General features: G+C 41.7%; 1 protein-coding gene across 1 annotated transcript; it reads left to right on the top strand.

Annotated features, from left to right (window-relative positions):
* The first annotated feature begins 1961 nt into the window (after positions 1 to 1961).
* Positions 1962 to 21085, top strand: POLE2 (DNA polymerase epsilon 2, accessory subunit). The gene is made up of 19 exons (XM_067295205.1): positions 1962 to 2062; positions 2903 to 3003; positions 5224 to 5299; positions 6301 to 6378; positions 7576 to 7669; positions 8953 to 9027; positions 10229 to 10312; positions 10897 to 10953; positions 11362 to 11410; positions 12419 to 12491; positions 13090 to 13262; positions 15323 to 15412; positions 15609 to 15663; positions 16866 to 16925; positions 17022 to 17099; positions 17565 to 17673; positions 19521 to 19697; positions 19901 to 19968; positions 20904 to 21085. The coding sequence occupies exons 1-19, from the start codon at positions 1995 to 1997 to the stop codon at positions 20920 to 20922; spliced, it is 1584 nt and encodes a 527-aa protein (XP_067151306.1). The 5' UTR covers positions 1962 to 1994; the 3' UTR covers positions 20923 to 21085.
* The last annotated feature ends 98 nt before the right edge of the window (positions 21086 to 21183 follow it).

Here is a 21183-nt window from a genome sequence, read left to right on the forward strand (position 1 = left end):
CTATATATTGGCCTGCCCTTAAACAGCAGGCTGGAAAAGCCGTAGCCTCTTAGGCGGCCATGCTGGCGCTTGTGCTACTAGGTCAACAACCCAGACAATTCCAGGTGACCTGTGGATGCAATTAAGAGTGAATGGAGTTAAAAATAAAACGTACAGCTCTTCAGAAAGGAAGTGCCAGTGGAGGTGGTGAGAAACGAATGCTTTGCCACCATGTAAAATGACTCCAAAAAGTAATTATAAAGATTTTTTTGTGGGAGTGGGACATGTATTTCTTCTCTTAGAGCTAGAAGGGAGGACGTTAACTAATCCTGATAGTGATTGCTAATATTAAAATGAAGAAATTTAATGCTGCTGATGCATTGGGGTGACGGTTAAAAACACAGCAACAAGTATTTGAAAGAGTTAAGAAAAACAGGGGTAACAGACAAAATCTAAAGTACAAAAGATGTACAGATCAAACGGAGCAACAGCGTGATGTCTGAGAAGCCAAGGAGCAGCGCAAAGCAGCCTTTGCCTTTTGCCAGTGGAGCACTGACAGACGTGAAAATGAGATCTCCGTCGTGCTCGGTGTACCAACACAGTTGCATCGATTCACCTTTGGCACGAGGCAGAGGTGCCGTCTGATTGTAATCCGCCAGCCTGGCTCAATACGGCCATCCCGCTCCACTCCCGAGCCGCGCCGGTGGGTGCTGAGACTCCAGCACCGTGATGTCCAGCAAAGTCGTGACAGACGGCGGAGACGAGGGGCTGGGCGCAACTTCCAGAGTAGGAGACAGATGGCTTCGTGCAACAGGAGTCTACAGCTCACGCTAGAATACTTTTATATCTCCGGTGGGAGGCTCCTGGCAATCTAACAAAACCCCACGTACAGCAGGATGCTGCAGGAGTATGCTTTATATTCCAGAATTTCAAAAGAAAATGCTTTCTTTTTGTTAGAAGAGGGTTACCTTCCTTTTGCAGGTGAGACGTGAGCTAGATGCCAAAATTAGATTTTCTGTAAAGGAGAATAAGCAGTTATCTTAGCAAACAGGAGATCTGATGTAAACATTGGGATCATAATTTGCACCTAAAGATAGCTGTGTGTCTGAACTGAAAAAGGGACCATATTTCCTGCCAAAATAACTGAGACCCGTTGAACGGTAGCTTTGCATCTAAAGAGAGTAGATTCAGCTTCACCCATGAGCTTCCTCCCGAACGAGGACTGACTGGTAAATGATTCAGCTGGGAACAGACTATAGAAAATAGTCTGACTTTTTTTTTTTTTTACCTGGCCTTACATCCCTGCAGCCTCTTTTGGTGGCTGTGGGTAAAGACAACAGAGAGGACAGTCGTGTGCTTGCCGGCAAAGACAGGATCGGCTGGAAGGTATCCCTGCCTCACAGTGCTGGGAGGTGTCAGTCGCTGCTCTGGGGTGGCAAACGGAAGAGCTAAGAGTTTATTAAACTCTGCGGTGACTAAGGGTCGTGCCGGTAAACTTGGCGCTCAGGTAGCACAGTTGCCGCCGGTGTGCAAAAGCATAAAAACGAAGCGGCGGGGATCACTGTGCTCCCTTCCTGGCATGAAAACCGTCACACAAAGCAGCGAAAAGGTGAAGCCGATGCATGAAAGAGAGCGTACGACCAAGCAACACGCTGCAGCATTACGGTCGCCGGCTAACAGCCCTGATCCCGGGGCTGGAAAAACTTGGACGAGACCGATCCAAGGAGCGAACGAAGCATGGCGGGGAGAAACGTCCCGCGCCGCCTCACGGGCTAATGGCACCCACGCGTGGAAACAAGCCCCTGTCGTGACGCGAAACGGACCGCGCCGGGCCTCGGCGACGCCGCGCGGCCTGGGAAGCAAGAAAATATCATGGTGGGTGATTCGATGGTGCAGCTAGTGTCAGCGCTGGGGCCGGGCAGCCCCGGGGGCCGGGCCGCAGCCTCCGCCCGCCCCGGGGCCGGGCCGGGCCGGCGGGAGGGCGGCGCGGCGCCGCTTGGCGCCAACCGCCCGCCATGGAGCCGCCGCGGCTGCGGCGCCGCTTGGGCACTGCGTTCCGCGTGCGCGGGCTGCTGCTGCGCGCGTGAGTACCGGCACCAGCACCGGGACCGGCAACGGCACCGGGACCGAGGCCGGCACCGGCATCGGCACCGGGCGGCGGCGGCGCTCCCCGGCCGGGCCCGGCAGCAGCCCCCCCCCCCCCCCGCGCGCTCCCTCCTGAGGCGATTTCCCGCCCGAACCCCGCTTTTAACGGTGTTTCTATATCGGTCCCGGTCTGTTGCTGGCGCCGGGGGGACGTGATTATTCTGCCCCCCCCCCCCCCCCCCCCCATGCAGGGCTCCCGCCGCGCCAAGGCCGCTGCCCACCGAAACGCGGGTTTTGGCTGGCCCATGCGTGATGCCGATCACAAAATCGTTGTCTCTAACCGCTGCTCTGCGGTCTAAGGGCGAGGGAAGCAAGGAATTCCTAGTCCTCGCTTCGCGTGTTGCCCTAATTCTCATTTTTATTTGTGTTTATTTGCCTAGAGAAGGATAGGCCCGGGGTGGGGGGGAGGATCTAATTTCAGTCTTCTAGACCTAAAAGATGGTTGTAAAGAAGATGGAGGTGCTACCCAAGGATGCACAGGGTCAGGACAAGAGGCAACAGGCACAAACTGGAAAAAAAAACAACAACCCAAACTATTCACTGTAAGAACAATGAAACATGGGTTGAGTGGAGAAGTGGGAACTCCCTCACTGAGGGAGATCTGACACATTCTGGAGGGAGATCTGAAACGTTCAAGCCCTGGGTAACATCCCTTAAGGCCCTGCTTCCAACAGAAGGTTGGACCACATGATCCCACAGGTCCCTTCCAGTGCATCGTTTGTATAAACTTTAGTGAATATTAATTGCTTCTTGAGCTAACTTTCTTCATTCAAATTAGGGATGCTATTAACTATCTTACTGAAGCTCTTCAGTCCATCAATGAAGTAGAGCTTGAAGATGTAATTGAAAACATCATTGATGCCGTTGAAAAACAGCCTTGTAAGTAAACAGTTTTTTTCCTAAGCTTGCTAACTTTATCTTGCCCTTACAATGTTATTTAGACAAAGACAGAGCTGCTGGCAGCTTATGCGCTAAGGTGTCGTTCTAATCTGCCAGACTGATCATGATAAATGTATTTGTGGACTTTTTGTGGTGCTAAATACTGAAGTTTGCCGTGTCGGCAAAAGGCAGTATAATTTTGCCATTTAAAAAGTTGGCAGCTTGGTACCTCCTGACTTTTCCACGAGCAGCAAAATTCTTCAATGCCAGCTCAGAACAGCACCTAACTGAGTTTGTATGGGCCTCTTTGCATCTGAAACTATCATTTTAAGTATTAAAATAAACCAAAGAAATCATGAGAAATTACTTTAGGTGATATTCAGCAGTCCAGATCCAGAAAAGGGATAAGGTTGTTGACAGCTATAATCCTGGGAGCTTAGCTGTGACTGTAAGAAGACGGAAACCTGAACAGTTACTTGTCTCAGTTCAGAGATCACTGCCCTCGCAGCCGAGTGGAGTGGCAGATGCAAGTGCACCAGTGTAACAGCCCAGCATATTAATTTAAACCAACCGTGGATGGAGTTTAACCAACACCTGGATTTCCTCTGAAGCAGTAAGGCAAACGTCGATGCTCTGTTATACCAACCTGATCTTATGGCAGTAACACTGGGCAGAAGGTGCTGATAACAGTTGGGGCACTGTAGCACTGGAGAAGCTGTACCTGCTTGGTGTGTGAGACATTGTCAGAGTCCATAGATGAGTAAGTCCAAAAGTGCAATCCAGAAAACTCTTGGAAAATCCATAAATACATGAGAAACTTATGAGAAATGTCCCTACTCCTGAGTGCAAGGTGCTCAGAACATACCTGACAGCCAGACAGCACAAAATGTATGAGCTGTAGCACTTTTAGTTAAAGCACGTGACCGAAGAAGGTAGCGCTGATACCTGGCATATATGTGTGTTTACAGATCAGAACCCATGAGAACTAGGAAACCTGGGCTCAGTTTAATTTTCCGGCTGAGAAGATTCAAATCCATAAAAGTGTGATCTAAATACGAGGCCTTAGATGAATTGGGGAAACCTTTCAGCCTATCCTGTCTAAACTGAATTAGATCGAGGGTGGACATGTGCTTGCCATGTATGTAGTTTAACTAGAGCACCCAGTAGAGAGGTTAGGATGGCTTTAGGTTCGTACACTAGCCTTGGGAAAACAGCTGATCGCTGATCAAACAGAGAGTCAAAACAGTGTAGAGAGCTGGTCCTGATCCAGCGTAAAGCCTAGTGGTACAAATTAACTCATCAACATTTTTGAGCAAATTCAAACCAGTACAAGAAGTTCTAGGACCAATATGGTTGCAGTTAGTGTACTCTCTGACACTAGCCTTTGTCCAAGGTGGGATTTTGTGCTATAAATTCCAGTCTTGTACAGCTAACTGCAGGGAGTTGTTTGAGAAGAAGGTAGATGTACAATTCAGATGTTCTGGTCCCTGCTGTGATTCCTTCTAGCTCACATAGTGCCCTTTTTGCTTTGCTATTCAGCACTATCTTTCGGAAATTCTTGTTTTAAGTCCCATGCCTTGGATAGGGAACTCCGGTGCTGATTTTTGCGTACTGATTTCTGCTCCAGGAGCCCAGCAGTCGGGCTTGGCAACACTGACTGTCACTAAGCCAAGTCCTTCTGTGAATCTGTGCATTGGTCTTCCCTTCAAATTCAGTGAAACATAGGTATTTAGAAAATGTTTTTGAATTTCAGTGATCAGTTTAACATCCATGAAGACAGCAATGTGCCTATCTCCAAGATTGTGTTAAACTGTTTGAATACTTATTTATGACAGCAATCTGTGTGATAATGTTCTGGAACAAAATTAACCTCCAGAATGTGAAAGTTCACATCTAACACTTTTGTAGTATATTTGGCAGCTTTACATAAACTATAATTATCTTGTTCTCCATGTTTAGTGAATTAATGATGGGCACAATATGTGTGTGGGTTAATTTTTTTGGAGATGCATCCTTCTGGTAAGGGGATTAAGTATCTGTTTGTAAAAAATTGATAGAGAAAACAGTACGTGTCATTAGCTTATAGAAAATATGGTTATTTGTGTAATATATTCCTCTTAGGTGACTGAACCATTTTTGTAAAATATTGAGACCTACATACTTTCTTACTTACCGCTTTTCATAGGCTGCAATTTTAATCTTTTGAAATGTTCTTTTCAGTGTCATCTAATATGATTGAACAATCCACAGTGGAAGCAGCCGTCCAAGAATGTAGCCAAGCATTAGATGAAACTGTGTACGGTGACATTATTTTTTATATGATGTTTATGGGAGTTGGTATGCATTCCCTTATTTCTTCTAGGGAAATAAATGTCAGGCATTTTCTGCAGCGCTACGCATGCAGTAATTGCTTTGTGCTTTTGTCTTCCTGATACTGCCTTTTGAAGGTTAGTAATGTTCCTTCTTAGAAAATTTGTTCTCATGGATAGGCCTGTAGGGGATTCTAAATATAATGCTGACATTCTGGAATTAAAATGCTATGGTTGTGTGTTACATATGATACAAGCTGAATAATAACCCATAAAATGAACCAATAGCCATGTTTTAGAGAGAACTTTTACTTCTGCGCATTTCTTTATTTCCTTTTCTCCAGATCAAACTCATATAACATTATTTTTCTGTCTTTCATAAGATACCTCTTTTCTGAAAGCACTTGGGAGACTTTTCCTCCAGGGTGCTTGGTTCTGCCTTTTGCATAGCAGGGTTGTTTTTTGAAAACCATGATTGATTTTTCACTCTTTGATAACTAAGCAGAGAGCAATTATTTGAGCTTCTGAGAGCTTTATTTGTGATTGTAATGAATGCATTTTCTTTAATGTTTACTTTGTGTATTGACGTTGTAATGCAAATTGTGAAGATAAATGGTTTATTAAGCGTGTCAATTAGATACTGTGATCCCACAGCTCCTCAGTGTGAAGCACATTTGGTTTTGACTTTTCTCAAAGTTGTTGGAATCTTTGCAGTGCAGACAGCTTGAGTGTGACTTTCTTTGTGTCACTTCATATATGTAATGTATTTTAAGCCTCAAAAGTGAAATCTGTGTGCACAGTTTCTAAAGTTTCTCTTTCTTTGAGTTAGAAGGTGCTATAATAGCCAATAGGTAAAGTGAAGAGGGAAAAAGGGTAATAGCACACAGTGATAGTGAATAAAATCAATACTGTTTGATTCAGGTGTTTTGTTTTCTTAGTGTTTGTTTTTTCTACTTCAAATAATGCTGTAAATGTATTTTGATTTCAGAGAAAATGTTTTCAGCATTATTGGGGCCTTCGATATTCCACGTTATATTTATAACTCAGAAAGAAAGAAGTTTTTACCGTAAGTCTCACGTATTTTTTCAGCTACTTGTTTATTTTTTTAAAGTCTCTATTTCTATAAGTTTAAATGTCTGTTTTCTAATCTTTCCCTCTTGGGTCTCCTCTTTTGAGCCTTGTGTGAGAAAGTGAGATAATTTTGTTTCATACTCTCTAAAGAGCCAGGCAGGCTCTGTGATAAATGATGGCTCATAAATAAATGTGCCATTGGGTTTTCCCTAGTCCAACAGCTTGAAGCCCAAACATGCCATCTATTTCTCCTGTGGCAGTGTATTCTGTGGTGCCTGTGATGTTACTGGCTCTGAAACGTAGGTGTTTATCAGATAAAAAATGTTTAGACCATATTTATGCTATTTAATGACTAAAAGAGACAGTAAGGCTAAGGACATACACCAATAAGTTTTGTGTTTGCTTTCTTTCTATTTGGCTGTTTAATTTTTTAAATAAATTTGGTCTGTCGGTTGCCTGTATTTATTTCTCAGACTGTAGCTTACAGCTCCCAGAAGTCCCGGGGCTTTCTAAAGAGAGTTACAGAATGTTTAAAAAAAAGTTAAGTTAGCAGCTACAGGCGATTCCATAGTTGGAGAAAGGGAGAAGTAGCTGCAAGTATTGGCTGTAAATATTTTGCTAGCTAAAGAATTTACCTTTAACAGCAAGCAGCCCAGACAAAGATGCTGAGCCACAAAGAGGTTGTGCTTTCAAAAAGCTTAGCTGAGGAATGGATTGCGGTTCGTTGTGAAGGGCTGCACCTATGCAACTTGTTTTCTAGCATTGGTTCATGATTCTGCTGGCCCAGCGAAAGCATTCTGTGTTTTTGCAGTAAGAATTTAATTCCAATGTCACTCTCTAGCTTTCTAGGCTATCAGAAGCAGAGAACTCCATGAAGACAGTGCGCTAACCGAGAGGAAGAAAATATTTTTGGTCATAGCTACTTAAAAGACATAACCACTTAAAACACTGATTTCTACCCAGTCCCATTCAGGTGGAAAGATAAATCTTGAGGACTGTGAGTTAGAGGGAAATGAAATGGATGTAGCCTTCAGAACGAATAAACACAGCATCACTAGCAGAAATCTTCCTTTCTGAATAAATAAATTATGCAGCAGTACTGTAGCTTTTGGAACTTCCTACAACTTTTAGATTAACAAATCATTACTGGGTATGTAACCTATCTATCATGATTTTGCAAAACTTCTTGCAGTCTGTCGATGACCAACATTCCTGTACCCAATTTATTTGGAACTGCCAGAGATAAAGCAGAGTTATTTCGTGAACGCTACTCCATCTTACAACAGGTCAGAAAAAGTTTTGCTTTGTTTCACAAGAGACAAGAACAAAATGCTATTCTTCTATGTTCTTAGACAATGTTAATGTTAAATGTTTGGCAGGCGTTTGTGCTAACTGCTGGTGTTGGTGGGCTCATCCACAGGACGGGTCGTGCGCCGTGCCGGCGGGTACCGCGCAGAGCTAACTGCGGGTGCACAGCCCCTGACCGAAGCCGTGGGTGAAGCACCCGCGTGCACCCGGGCGGTGGCCGCAGCTTTTTGGCCGCGCGTGGTGGGCTCCGAGCTGCCTGCGTGAGCTGCTCGTCCCTTGGACCACGGGGAAGTTGCACGCCCACAGTCGGACACCTGGGAGCAGCAGCAACTCCCTCTCTACGTGCAGTTGGGATTTGCTGCCACTAGTAGTGCGTGTATGGAAATTTGGGAATATCTACCCTAGGAGGACCAGCTGACGATTAACTAAAGACCCTTTAGTCAGTACAAACAGTGATCAGAATTAGTGAAACCTGCTGATATTGGCATGCTCCCGTCGGTTTCTGTGAATGGCACGTGGAGATGCCAACAGAACGTACCGGGATCCCGAGGCCTCCTCTTTTCCTAGACGATATTGTGCTATTGCACCTCTTTATCTGACAGTTTTATATGGGCTCTCTGTGGTAGAGGTTTTGTGTTTGGTTATCGTGTTTATTCCTTTCAGACCTCCAGAAAAGTGAAGGTTCAAGTCACTCGGTGGGTGAGGGCTGCCAATGTCATTGATTACTGCTCATGTTATATGGACCGAGAGCGATGTGTCTGCTCCAAGAGGAGGCTTTCAGACTGCATAAAAAACATTGAAAGAAGTGAAAACTTCTATAGCGCAGTTTTTTTCATACTCTCTGCAGTTTATGTGTTAAAGTGTTGCCTACTCCTGTTATTTTAAAAAAGAGTGCTTATTTTGATACGCTCTGCCCTGAAGAGATTACCAGCTCTTTTCCACATACTTAGCAGTTAACACAGTATACCTTCCCTTGCTCTCTTCCTTCCTTCCTTCCGAACTGTCAGAAACAACTTTTGAAACAATTACAGATGCACTGTTATCCTTTGGGCTTAGTTTTATTGTGCACTATTATTGATAATCTATTTCTTAGAAACAAATCCTAGCCGAAAGAACTGATCATGCTCAACAAATCAAAAGCTGCTGGATAAAATAGAGTAAGAGGACTTGAAAAAGCATTTTGTAGAGTGGCTATAATGAACTGTCTTTTTGACAGCACTTCTTTTTTTTAAACTGATTACTTCAATTTTGGTTTCTGCAGAGGACTCATAGACATGAGTTGTTTACTCCTTCAGTAGTCGTTGTTCATCCTGATGACAGTAGGAGCAAATTCCAGGTAAAAAAAAAATCTTTTTTTTTCCTCAGAGGGAATTGTACCAGGAGTTATACTTTAATGCAGTAATAGTTCTTCAGTGACAACTTATTTTTACATCCAGTGTGGGTAATCAATGCAAATTAGTTATTTTCTGTCATTTTTAGTCGGAGTGTCAAAAATGCGGTTATTGGCTCAGATCGGCATGGGGACCAAGGCGCTCAAAAGCAGCTATAAAGTCCACAAGAACTGTGGCTTCCTGAGGCAGAAGTGCAAGAGCTGATCACCTTACCACGCTTTGCTTCCCTTTGTTTGGGGATATTTTTTCCCCGCTTCTTTCTTTCATAAGCACTAAATTCACAAACGTAGAACTGAATAAGGTCATGACTTTAGTCTGCTCTGTTCCCATCGCAGCTTTCTCAGATGGTCTCTCCATATTATATAATTATTATACGTTAAAAAAGACTCTGTGCGTGTGTTTGTCACTGGGTACGAAGTGACCGCTTTTGCTTTGCTCAACTTGCTTGTTCCCAGCCTACTGTCATGTAGAAAAAAACAACTGATCTTAGCTGAGCTGAGCTTGCATCTCCATCCAGACTTTATAGGCATCTTTCCCTCTGGACTGCTTCCCGTCCTTCCTATCAGCACTGGCATACGTATTGTTTATGCTGGCATTGTAAGAGGATTGTCTCTCTCAACTCCAACTCGACAGCCAAAATAAGTTTGTCCGGGAACGGCAGACAGCCCGTTATGTTGTATCACCTGCCCTTACCCTGGAGTGTCCCTTGTTGTCCGGCTGAGCTTCTTCAGTAGAAGTCATTGGTGTTACTGGGTGAACGCGGGCTGGCCTTGTGGTTCGGATTGGATCCTCCTGAGGAGCCTGCGTTATTACAATTGACGTTCTTATGCAAGAGCAGAATTTACCACTGTTGTTTTCAGTTTTAATCCACTTGCAAGCAAAAAACCCCCCCCCACAATGAATATTTACTTGCTGAGCAGTTCTTTATGCTAGCAGCCATTAGTGGAAATCTTTTCCAAAACTCTGCTACATTTGACATTCAGAAATGTATCCCTGATTTTTCTAGTAAGCCTGAATAGTGCCATAGCTCATTTGTGCATTTATGTGAAAATATGCACTGTGCAGTGCTCTTTCTTGCTTAAGAATAGATATATGGAGAGTTTGATTGAATTATTTAATTACTTAATTCTTTGCCTTTGATTCCAGCTTAAAACCATAGAAACTCTATTGGGCAATACAGCTAAAGTGGGGGAAGTGATTGTCCTTGGGATGATAACTCAGCTCAAGGAGGTAGGTTGCTTTTTACTGGGGGATATCTAGGTCACCGTACTTTCCGCATTATAATATATTAGCAAATAGGGTGGTTTAAATTTCTCATCACTTTATCCTGTTCATATAAGTTGATGGCCAGACCTCTATCAGTGGCCAATGGTTTGAGATCCGTTCCCTAAAAAGAGACTTTTTCACGAGCTGTCGATGCTAGTGCGTAAGGGAACATGCTTTACTCTTCAGAGTGCAGAATTTTGTAATGCTTCATGTCAGTAACCGGAACCAGTTACATTTTCTAGCCATACCTCAGTTTTGAACCCTGTAGCCTCCAGAACATTTTTTGGACTTGCCATTGCATTTGACCATGATTGTAGAGGAGACGTGCACTAGCAATCAAAATTGCAGCCTATCTAAGGGAAGCTGCTAAAATACAGTTATTATAAACTGCATCGTTTTTTGTTCTGCCACTCTGCTCTGAGCTTGTAATAGTAAACACTTGGCTAAACCATTTCTAGATGCTGATTGATAGATGCTTCTGATTAAAACATTTATGTGTTTGGATGTGTTTTACTTTATTAATTCAAAAATTTTTTCCTTTTTTTTAGGGGAAATTTTTCCTAGAAGATCCTACAGGAGTCGTCCAGCTAGACCTTAGTAAAGCAATATCCTTTATTTGTGATTTAAAACTTGAAGAAATGTTCTATAGACCTGGAGCATTTCAGATTGAACGAATAAATAATTAAATATTTACCTTTTTTGAATAGAAAATTGCAGCCCCATCTTTTTTTTTTTTCTTTTGCAAATTACTGGGTTGCTGCAGCTCAGTGCCCTTTCACAGAGACCGCTAGGACAAGGTTAGTGTTCCTTGTAGTGGAAGCAGAGCGCGTACCTGTTTCTGTGCTGTTCATGAGCTTACAGCTCAGCTCCCAGGTGATCGCCTGACTCTTAAGACAGCCTGTGAACTTTCAGTATTGTCCAAATGTAGTACACCACCAGCTGGAAAATAAATTTCAGAGAACTAATTTCAGAGTCCAGATCTAAGAATAATATATTTCTTAACCGTTCCGTACCAGTTTCACAGTGGTTTATATACTGAATCATGCTTTGTTTTGGCAGAAGGTAAAGCAGAATATTTTTCCTAATTTGTAATAAGTTATTCTGTTCTTGGACTGTTGCTGCAATTACATGTCTGCTACATTTGGCTAAAGAGACGAGTCTCACATTGGTGAGGCTTGTCCCTGACCTGGGTTTGTGACTGAGATTTTGGGCCCGAAAATTGGATCTTTTCCTGCTCTGTCGTTATCTCGTGGGCTCTGGAGGCAGACACAGAGCTCTGTGAAATTCTGTGGTTTTCAGTGATGTCAATGGGATCTGAGCATCTGTAGCAGCTTTGAGGACTGGCCTCAGCCTGGCTACAACATGCCTGGAGATGTGGCTGGATTAGGAAAACAGACTAGAATAACTGAACCGTACGATTTAACAATCTGAAAATGCTGCTTTTTGGTGGCAAAGCTTCAGTCCTTCAGAGTCTTTGATGAGACTTCTCATTAAGATGATGTAAGAGCCTACAGTTTCGGAGTCTTGGGTGTGTTTTAGCAAAATGATGGATGGTGATGTTTGTAGGATTTTACTCTATGCAATATGCATAATCCCAGCTTATTTTCTAATAATGTATCTTGTGTTTAAAATTTGTGAAATAAACTAAATAGAAGTTAAGAGGAAGAATGGTAGCAGGGACAAGTATCACTCTATGACTTTAACAGAAGGAACAGCTCTTGAGAAAGGATGCAGTTTGATGTAGACTTCGTTCAAGGCAAGGCCCGTGAAAATGGTTCCTGTTCCCCTACATTCTCCTTCAGCTGGATTGAAATGGTTGTTTGTGTAGCTGTACAGTAAAACCACTCGAAGAAACGATTGGGGTGAAAAATAGCAAAGTTTCTTGCTTAGCCTGTTTTGCAGCCAGAGAATTCCCTGGTCCGGTTCACCACCAGACGCTGGTGCTGTCACGAGAGAGGGATTGATGGAGGCTGGGACTAGCTAGACTAGCTGCCAACCCTCTGACTAATGTCTAGGACATGATGTTATTAGAAAAACTAAAGGGTATTTTGTTGTTGAAAAATGTCTTAGGTTGGTATGAAGATGAAGTTTTTCATGTGAACGCTTTTGGATTTCCGCCTACTGAGCCTTCTGCTGCCACTAGGTATAAACCTGACTTTGCCAGCCTCACTCTATGTATTTTGTTATGACTTTCAAGTAATAGCATTATTATTTTTTAATTTCTGTGACATTAAATATGCTAATGTTCGCCTCACCAAACGCTTCAAGATAAATACACTGTTAAGAAGATAGGCAATGCTGTGACTCGCCAGTCCACTTGGACTGTAGCTAAAGCCCGTAGTCTTAGCAGAAAAAACCCTCCCAAAGGCCACTGGGTTCTGCGTATTATTAATAATTGTGATATACGCCATTTTGAGTTGCAAGACTAGGCAACTATTATATGGAAATAAGAAAAAGGGATGCATATGTTGCTCAAGGAATGGATATGGGAGAGAACACGGGATAAATACTACCCTGAGATGATCTGTTAAATTATGGCAGGGCAGCACCTGTGTTTTATACCTGGATGACTGCCATTCCTCTTCATTGGTTTCTCCGTGAAACACCAAATGATTACTGATACCATCTGAGCTATCTTTCATCATAATAATAATAATCAAAATGGTTCAAATGAGCCATAATCAAAACTAGTAATGATTTGGGAAGCAAACAGAATTAACCTAAACATTTTAATAATGTAGAGCCTACTATGGAAATATAAACTTCTTTGGAGGGCCATCTTCAGCTTCAGTAAAGGCTTCTGCAAAACTGAAACAGCTGGAGGATGAAAATGAAGACGCCATGTTCGTGTTCGTTTCCGATGTATGGCTGGACCAAGCAGAAGTACTAGAAAAGCTTCACACAATGTTTTCAGGTAGGTGCGAACGGCTCTGTCCTCGTGCCCTGCTGTGGCCGGGTGTTCCCGTCCCCTCCCTGGCCTGGGCTGAGAACTTTGGCCGCGTGGTGAGCCAGTTCAGCAAACCATCCCAGCAGGACACAAACCGCCTTGCTGGAGAATTAACTTTAGGCTGGTTTGGCTTTCTGAGCTGTTCGTTGTGCGGTCGCTCACACGAGCGCCGCTATCCACGCAGGGGAGGCTGGGCAGCGTACATCTGAGAGCAGGAGCGCTCCTTTTAGCAGCAGCTAAGTGTTAGGCCGACTTTATCGTCAAACTATGATCTAAACGTGCTCTTTTGCGAAATAATGGTTTGCGTGCCTTTTCACATACTTTTAAACAAAAGAGTCAGGCAACAGTTTTCAAGAGTCCTGGTGTTACTATGTTGTTTTCTTCTGACGAAGTTCCCTTTGGAGAAAGCTAGAATAAGCCCAGCTGTTGCTTTTTTTTTTTATAGGACCCCACTGAACGCAAGCCCAAAGCCACTGAAGTCTCACTCTTTTAGTGATAGCTATTGCATTTCATGGCTGCTATTACATTCCTTTTGCATCTCTCTGTAACGGTTTTAAAAATTGTGTTATATTATATTTTTGCAAACTGACACTTCCTTTTCATAAATCAGTTAGTACCATATTGTTTTGGACAGTAGCCATTTTATGTGATGTGACAAGAACGTTTCACTTATTTATGGAAGTTCTTCCTAGGCTTGGTTTAAAGAAAACTTCTTACTTCATTAGAGATCAGCTCTCTCTCTTGAATGCTTTCTGGTTTTACCAATGAAACCTTGTTGTGATTTATTCTTAAAATATGAGCTGTTTCTTCCACACATCACTACATTAGTAATGTTGACAGCATTTGGATAGCAAGCGTCTGTGAGATCTGTGAATTGCTTCTTTGTATTCCAGAACACTTGGAACAGCTTGTCCTGTCTGTCTTAGGTAGAAAGTGTGAGAGGGTGGCTGCTTTAAGAAGAAAACAAACAAAAAAAACTAAAATTAAGGGTGAAAAACTGCTACTCACTTAAAGAAAATTGGACACAAATTATTGCACTAGTAGAGAAGTTACAAAACCAATTCACTGTCTTGACAAAAGTTGGCAAGATCCTTGAAGCCAACTGAACCTGACCTAAGATTGCAGACGTTGAAGTAACAAGGAGACCTTGGTCGGTGAGGTTAAACTGAACTGTGAGGATGCACATATTACACTTACTATTCCAAGACAGTGGTTTTTTTTTTATAGACAAGTAATAAACTTCACAATTTCAGACTAAAAATAATAGCTGAGAGTAATAGCAAGGAGAAGGAACATTGATTAGCCATTTCTCTGGTATAAATAATTCTGTCCCATAAGTCAACTGAACTGAAAAACAATGAAGTAAATCTAAGTCTGGGACAGCTATTAGGGACCTGGAATGTAACTTGGAGCATGAGATGAATGCCCGAGTAAATATTTGTATGTTTGTTTTAGAGATGGGGACTGGGTTTCTTTTTTTACTTTTTGCTGTAAAGCATGTGTTTCTATGCGATTAGTAGTATTTTGAGGATTCATCATATTCTTAAAATGCTCAGGCAACTCTAGTTACTGTTGCTTTATAATCCTAAAGACTGAATTAAGCGCTAGAAGAGTCCTTGAACTGGAATGATGGATGGAGTTTGATAATAATCCCACTTGCTACCCACTTGCTATTTTTCTCTTTAAGGAAAGAGTGTGTCTTTAAATTGTGTTATTTATAATTGTACTTGGTGTAATTATATGACCGGGTCAGTAGTTAGCTGGATACACGTGGACAGTGTTGGAACTGGGCCTGTAGCTGTTCCTGCAGATAACGGAGGGCTCCCTCGGAGTGAGATCTGTGCATTGCCATCGCCCTTCTTAAGCTCACTAAAGCCTGTGTGAAGAAGCTGGTTCAGCTGCATTAACAGCAGCAGAGCTTGAAGTGCTGTTCCAGTTTCTGCCTTTCACGAAATGGGCTGGAGGCTGAATGATGAAAGATACTGAAGTGGATGGATGTTACACTCACAGATACTCTGTTTTCGCAGGTTATTCCTCTGCACCTCCAACCTGCTTTTTCTTCTGTGGAAATTTTTCGTCTGCACCCTATGGAAAAAATCAAATTCAGTCACTGAAAGGTAGGGAAGCCTTTGTAGTCAGACACATACAGTATATTAAAATAGTGATGGCAAAGCAATTTAAGAGAGCAGAAAATAAACCCATATTTTCTGAGTAACACATTTTTGATGTATTAAAATACACAGGTGATTCATGTAATGTGTGTTTATTGTCTAACCAGGTGTTGTATCATAGATTTTTTTTTTCTGACTCTAGGTTCTTTGAAGGCGCTCGCAGATATAATATGTGAATATCCCAGCATTCACAAAAGGTATGCAGCAAAATGCTATGAAATGGGAAAGTTGTTTATTTTGTGAAAAGCTTTAATTGAATTACTTTAAGAAACGAACAGATCTCGTGTTCCCCAATTATTGTGAGCCAGCTATGATCAGATAGCAAGCTAGTCTTGTAACAGGCTGATAAGATTATTTTGGGAGCAGTGTAAGGTTTTGATTATATCTAGAATACCTTGGTAATGCAAGCAGCTATTGAATGAGCAAAGGTGAAGCTGTCGATCTCTGGAGCATTTTCCATGTGCATTATACCTGGCCCCTGATTCCCAAAAAGTGCTATTTAGGGGAGCCTTTGTTTTTCTGCAGCTCCCTTGAAATCCACAGGTTCAGCCTGTGCAGGGCCCCTTTATAAACTAACGTTCAAGTGTTCATGCTGCTAGGAGCAACTACAGGCTTTCAAACTCTACCAGCCCCAGCAGATGTCATCTGAAACGCTGACCAGACATGGAGCCACCTCCTTTCTGCCTTCCCGTGATTGCATACGCGGTTCTCCACAGCCGTTAGTTTGAGAACTAACCAAAGCAACACAATCCTGCAAAGGAATCTTGTATTCAAACCTCCTTGCATCCCTGCTCTGTGGAAGCCCCATTGCAGGCCTGGAGGACTATACCATTCCTATAGGAGTCTGAATATACGAAGGAAAGACAGGGAGACAGCCAGGCTTATCCTTTCTGGCTTCCGACACTGCAAATTCCTAACAGCAGCTCCTAAGCAGAGCTGGTTAATCAGGCGGTCCCCTCCAGCAGGCATGGCCAACCCATGGCTCTTGGATTCTCTGGGAGCTCTAAGCAAGCGTCTCCTGGGCCGATCCCGTCGTGCATCACCGCGGGGCTCTCTTGGTGCACGCTGCTGGGTAATCTGGGTTTCACGTATGGGATCATGGAGCCTGTTACTGCTGAGTCCTGAGCCAAGCTGCACTTTCGGTCCTCCTCCCTTCCCACAGTCAATCTTCCCTTCACGGCGAGCAGTTTCTAGAGTTCCTCCACTTCTTTAGTGAGGAATGGATACGTACCTTATGCTTTAGCTGTGATTTATGCGGTTCAAAGGTTAGGAAGAGCTCTCATCCCTCCTCCGGAATAGGTTATTTACATGCGTCTGTGGAGTAATGGCAGTATATGACCTATACTTGGATACTTCTAGAATTGTTTTAAATAAAAGCGATATGTTGAACTTTTTACAGCAGCCGATTCGTGTTCGTTCCTGGCCCTGAAGACCCCGGTCCTGGTTCTATTTTACCACGGTGAGTTTGCTGCACTATTTTTTCAAATTTTAAGATACTGAGTTAAATAGTTAAGATAAGAGTCTTAGCTGCTTTATCTGTTGCTATTTATTTTAGACCTCCTCTGGCTGAAAATATCACTCATGAATTCAGACAGTTGGTGCCGTTTTCATTTTTCACCACAAATCCTTGCAGGTAACAGTCTAACTTGCTGCTCTTGTTCATGCTCTTTTACTGAATGACTAATTTGTGTGTAGATATAATGGTCTTAAATTTTCCAAATTATTTTAATTCCTCACTTGCATTAATTGTAACTGGTTTTAAATACATGAATACATGAATACATTAGTGATGAAAATTCATATACTTTCCTATTTTAATTTACTATGAAATAAAATAGTCTATGCATATACTTTTAATAAGATGGTTTGGAAGTAGTGCTAAAAGTTTGATAAAAGAGTATAAAAAACCTGCTCAAGTGCATCATGTTTTTCTGAATCTGGAGGGAATGAAGGGAAGATGGGAAAGTACTATTTTAATTGAAATGTACTTTTTCATTTTGCTGTAAATTAGAGGGAGAAGATCAGCTTTCTAACACAGATCCTCATCTTTTAGCGTTTCATTCCAATTCATTTCACTTCATTAATGTTTGCCATTTAGGATTCAATATTGCACACAAGAAATAATTATCTTCCGTGAAGATTTGGTAAACAAAATGTGCAGAAACTGTGTCCGCTTCCCCAGCAACAACATGGATATTCCTAACCATGTAAGTGAGTTGTGTTCAGCACTTCTTGCTAAGATCTCTTTGACTTTTTCTGTTGATCAGCTGGTCTGAATCTAGGGTGCTCTGGGCTGCATACTCCTTTAATACACACTCCTTCGCAAAGTCTTGTAAGAATAACCAAGTTTGATAAAAGAATTGTAAAGAGAGATCCAGAAATGTAGTATTATTACTTCCATTTACATCTTCATAGTAAAATAACTGAAACTATGATACTGACTGATGGTGTTGATTCATTCCGACTGTCCCACTGCAGGCGCCCTTGAACTCAGAACTTCCTAGCAGCTGACTGTTGGTGGGTATGCAGCAGCAATGAACGTTGTACCAAGAAACATTGATTCCTAAAGGGAAGATTTAGCACAAATTACCTTTTGAGTCTTGATCAATTAACCAGTGACATTTGCAGTAAAGCAGCATGTCACTTTTTTGAAAGGTCATCTGCTTCCTCTGACTTCTCACTTGAAGTCTTAATCCTGCTTTTGATTCATCTCCGCAGCACGTTGAGTTATGAGTCTGGTTAATGAATGCACAGCAGGAGTTGATAGGACTTACTGATAGAATCGAATCCGAGCGATTGGGCAGTGCTGGCTCACTGCAGTGACTGAGTCTCTTTCTATTTGTTTTACAGTTTGTTTGGTTTTGACTTGGTAACTTCCTCTTAACTCTTTCTTCCTCGTCTCCATCACAGTAGTGCTGCTTTTTTTGTGAGCGTGGGGAACCCGTGTGTGGGTACCGATGCCCCTGTTCCCTGTGTGCGTGTGTTTGCACACGTGCATGTATACACCAGAAGCCTTCACTCCTCTACTCATGCAGGAGTGTCCTTCTCACGTTAGGAGAGGAAGGAATCATGAAGAAAACTTAGAATTACTTATTGCAACACTTACTTCCAGTATCAGCAGCTAGAGCTATTGGGCTGCTTTTGCATACTTTAGTTTTCCTCTGCCTTTTCTGCCTCTATCATTAATGATTTAATTATACCATCAGTGTAAAAAGATGAATGGGAGAGTAATTCCTAATGTCTTTAGGCTTCCTGCAGGGTTAGTGGAATAAGTGGGCATATGCTTTGTGCCTCATTCTCCTTTCACCACTAGACCTTTTCACCAAGTTGCTGTAGTGATTTTGACCCTTTTAGGGAAATGGGACCCATTTGCACCTACATGACTGATTAGAGGTAATAAAAGTTTTCAAGGGGCCTGAGCGGAGAGCTTCAAGAGCCAAGATACCTTGGCTGGAATCTGCTGGATGAAGGGAGTTTCTGGGGACCGGCTGGCGTCTGGAGCAGACAGACTGCCAGAACTCCCGGAAGAACAGACAAGGGAATGGAAATCTCTAGGGAATTGGAAGTGCTAGTTCAGGGGAAAAGCTGGGTTTAAGTGTGGACCTTGTGGTGAACTGTTATTGTGAGGAAATAAAATAGAAGCCCTGAGAAAGAAAACACAAAACTTATGGCAGTGTTGGTACTTCCCGGGTTTGAGGAACACGTAAGCAGATTTTTTGGTTTGTTGGAGAGTCTGATCAATGGAATAGCTGGGATATAATTTATTCAGATTGCCATTAGGTGAAATAAAAAATTGCGACTTTAAAACATTGCCTGTTTGGTTGCAGAAAGGACTTTGTATAAGAAACAAACAGCAGCTGACTGTTGCAGGACAGCTGCTGCTTTATTCTAAAAATCATTAATAATCAGAGGGAGGGAAACGCATTAAAAATATTAATATGACCAGGAACAACACTTCATTATTAACAGGGCTTTGGTATCTGCAGTTGTGGCAGGAATGAGTTTGGTTTGTAGAAGATGGTTCAGACTAACTAAATGTACTTTTATCTTGCAGTTTGTAAAGACTATATTATCACAAGGACATCTGACGCCACTTCCGCTGTACGTTAGCCCGGTGTACTGGGCCTACGACTACTCCTTGAGGGTGTATCCTGTGCCAGATATGCTCGTGATTGCAGATAAATACGACCCATTCACTGTCACCAATACTGACTGCCTTTGCATAAATCCTGTAAGATTTTCTTACTTTTTACCAAAATAAGATTGTACCAGATTTCTATAAATATCATTTAATTTACAGAGTGGAATTATTTAAATATTAGGAAAATTAGTGAGTGGTCAACTGCCAAAGGGAGTGCAGCTACGTTTTAAGCGTGTGTTTTACTATTTGTATGGTATTTTCCTTATACAAGTGTGGTGTATTTTTCTTTACAGGGTTCATTTCCAAGGAGTGGTTTTTCATTCAAGGTGTTCTACCCCTCCAACAAGACAGTTGAAGACAGGTAAATATGTTCAGTTTCTTGTTTAAAGGAAATATTTTTTTATTTATTGATTTTCTAATTCTCAGGAGAAACACAGAAAATCAATTATATAAATAGAGTGAATGTTCTAGCACCTAACATAGGCTGTTATGCTTCATACATATGCAGTGTAAGAAATCCAGATGCCTAGAATTAATAATAAATAAATTTAGAAATAATAAATTAGATATAATAAATAATACATTTAGAAATTGCAGTCAAATAATAATGTGATGAGAAGCATGATCCAAAAATCCAAAAGTAAAAGGCAAGATTTACTGTACTATATGCTGTTCAACAACTGAGACCCAACTGGGAAATGAATTTGATTCTGGAGGAAATGTTTGTTACTTGGGTTAATTACACTCGGGGACAATTCTTGGTTCATTTTATGATTATAGTCAAGCCAACAAGACACTTTAATGCTTTGATTTCTATGCTAAATCTGTGCTGATTCATTCCAACTGTGGTCTTCCAATGACTGAAAAAAAGATCAACTGCAACATAAATAAGAATATCAAAGGGTTTTACAACTGTGATGAAAATTTGCCTCAGTTTGCCTGAGTTTGTAGTCATCATGGTGGAACCCAATGGGAAAAGTGTAAATTTATCTTCTCTGTCTCTCTGATTCAGTTTCATGGCTTGTTATAGAAGCTGTGTTTTTTTTAAATAGGTATATAACACCCCAATATAAGGGAATTGATAATAGATACTGATAATACCCATGTGACCTTTACTGGAATATAGGAAATATCATATCACAAAGCTTTGCTGTGGTATTTAAGATGAAGTCTTAAATAAGTCTTTAAATAGTTTAAAAAATCATCAAGTCTTTCATATATCAAGAAATGGAATCGTGTTATTTATTGTGTACTATTTAAAAAAAACTAAATTTTTTTTTTGTTTGGTATTTTCAGCAAGCTCCAGGGTCTCTGAATTTCTGCAAGACTGCAAAAAAAGAATCAAGCATTTGCAAAGTTACTGTAGTGCTCATTTTAGATGGATTGATTTTATTATGTATTACTGATTGTTCAGAATAAATGTCAAAGCTAAAACCAGTATATTTTGTAAATAAATGCATTTTTACAGGTAAAGATGCTGGTGTTAGCTTTTTCGATAAAATGCAGAGGGGCAGCGAAGGTTGATTTGAACAACATAATAGAAAGACGGCAACTGAGAATCAAAATCAAATAGGAA

The sequence above is a fragment of the Apteryx mantelli genome, chromosome 4 (genome assembly GCF_036417845.1).
Source record: "Apteryx mantelli isolate bAptMan1 chromosome 4, bAptMan1.hap1, whole genome shotgun sequence".
Lineage (NCBI taxonomy): Eukaryota > Metazoa > Chordata > Aves > Apterygiformes > Apterygidae > Apteryx > Apteryx mantelli.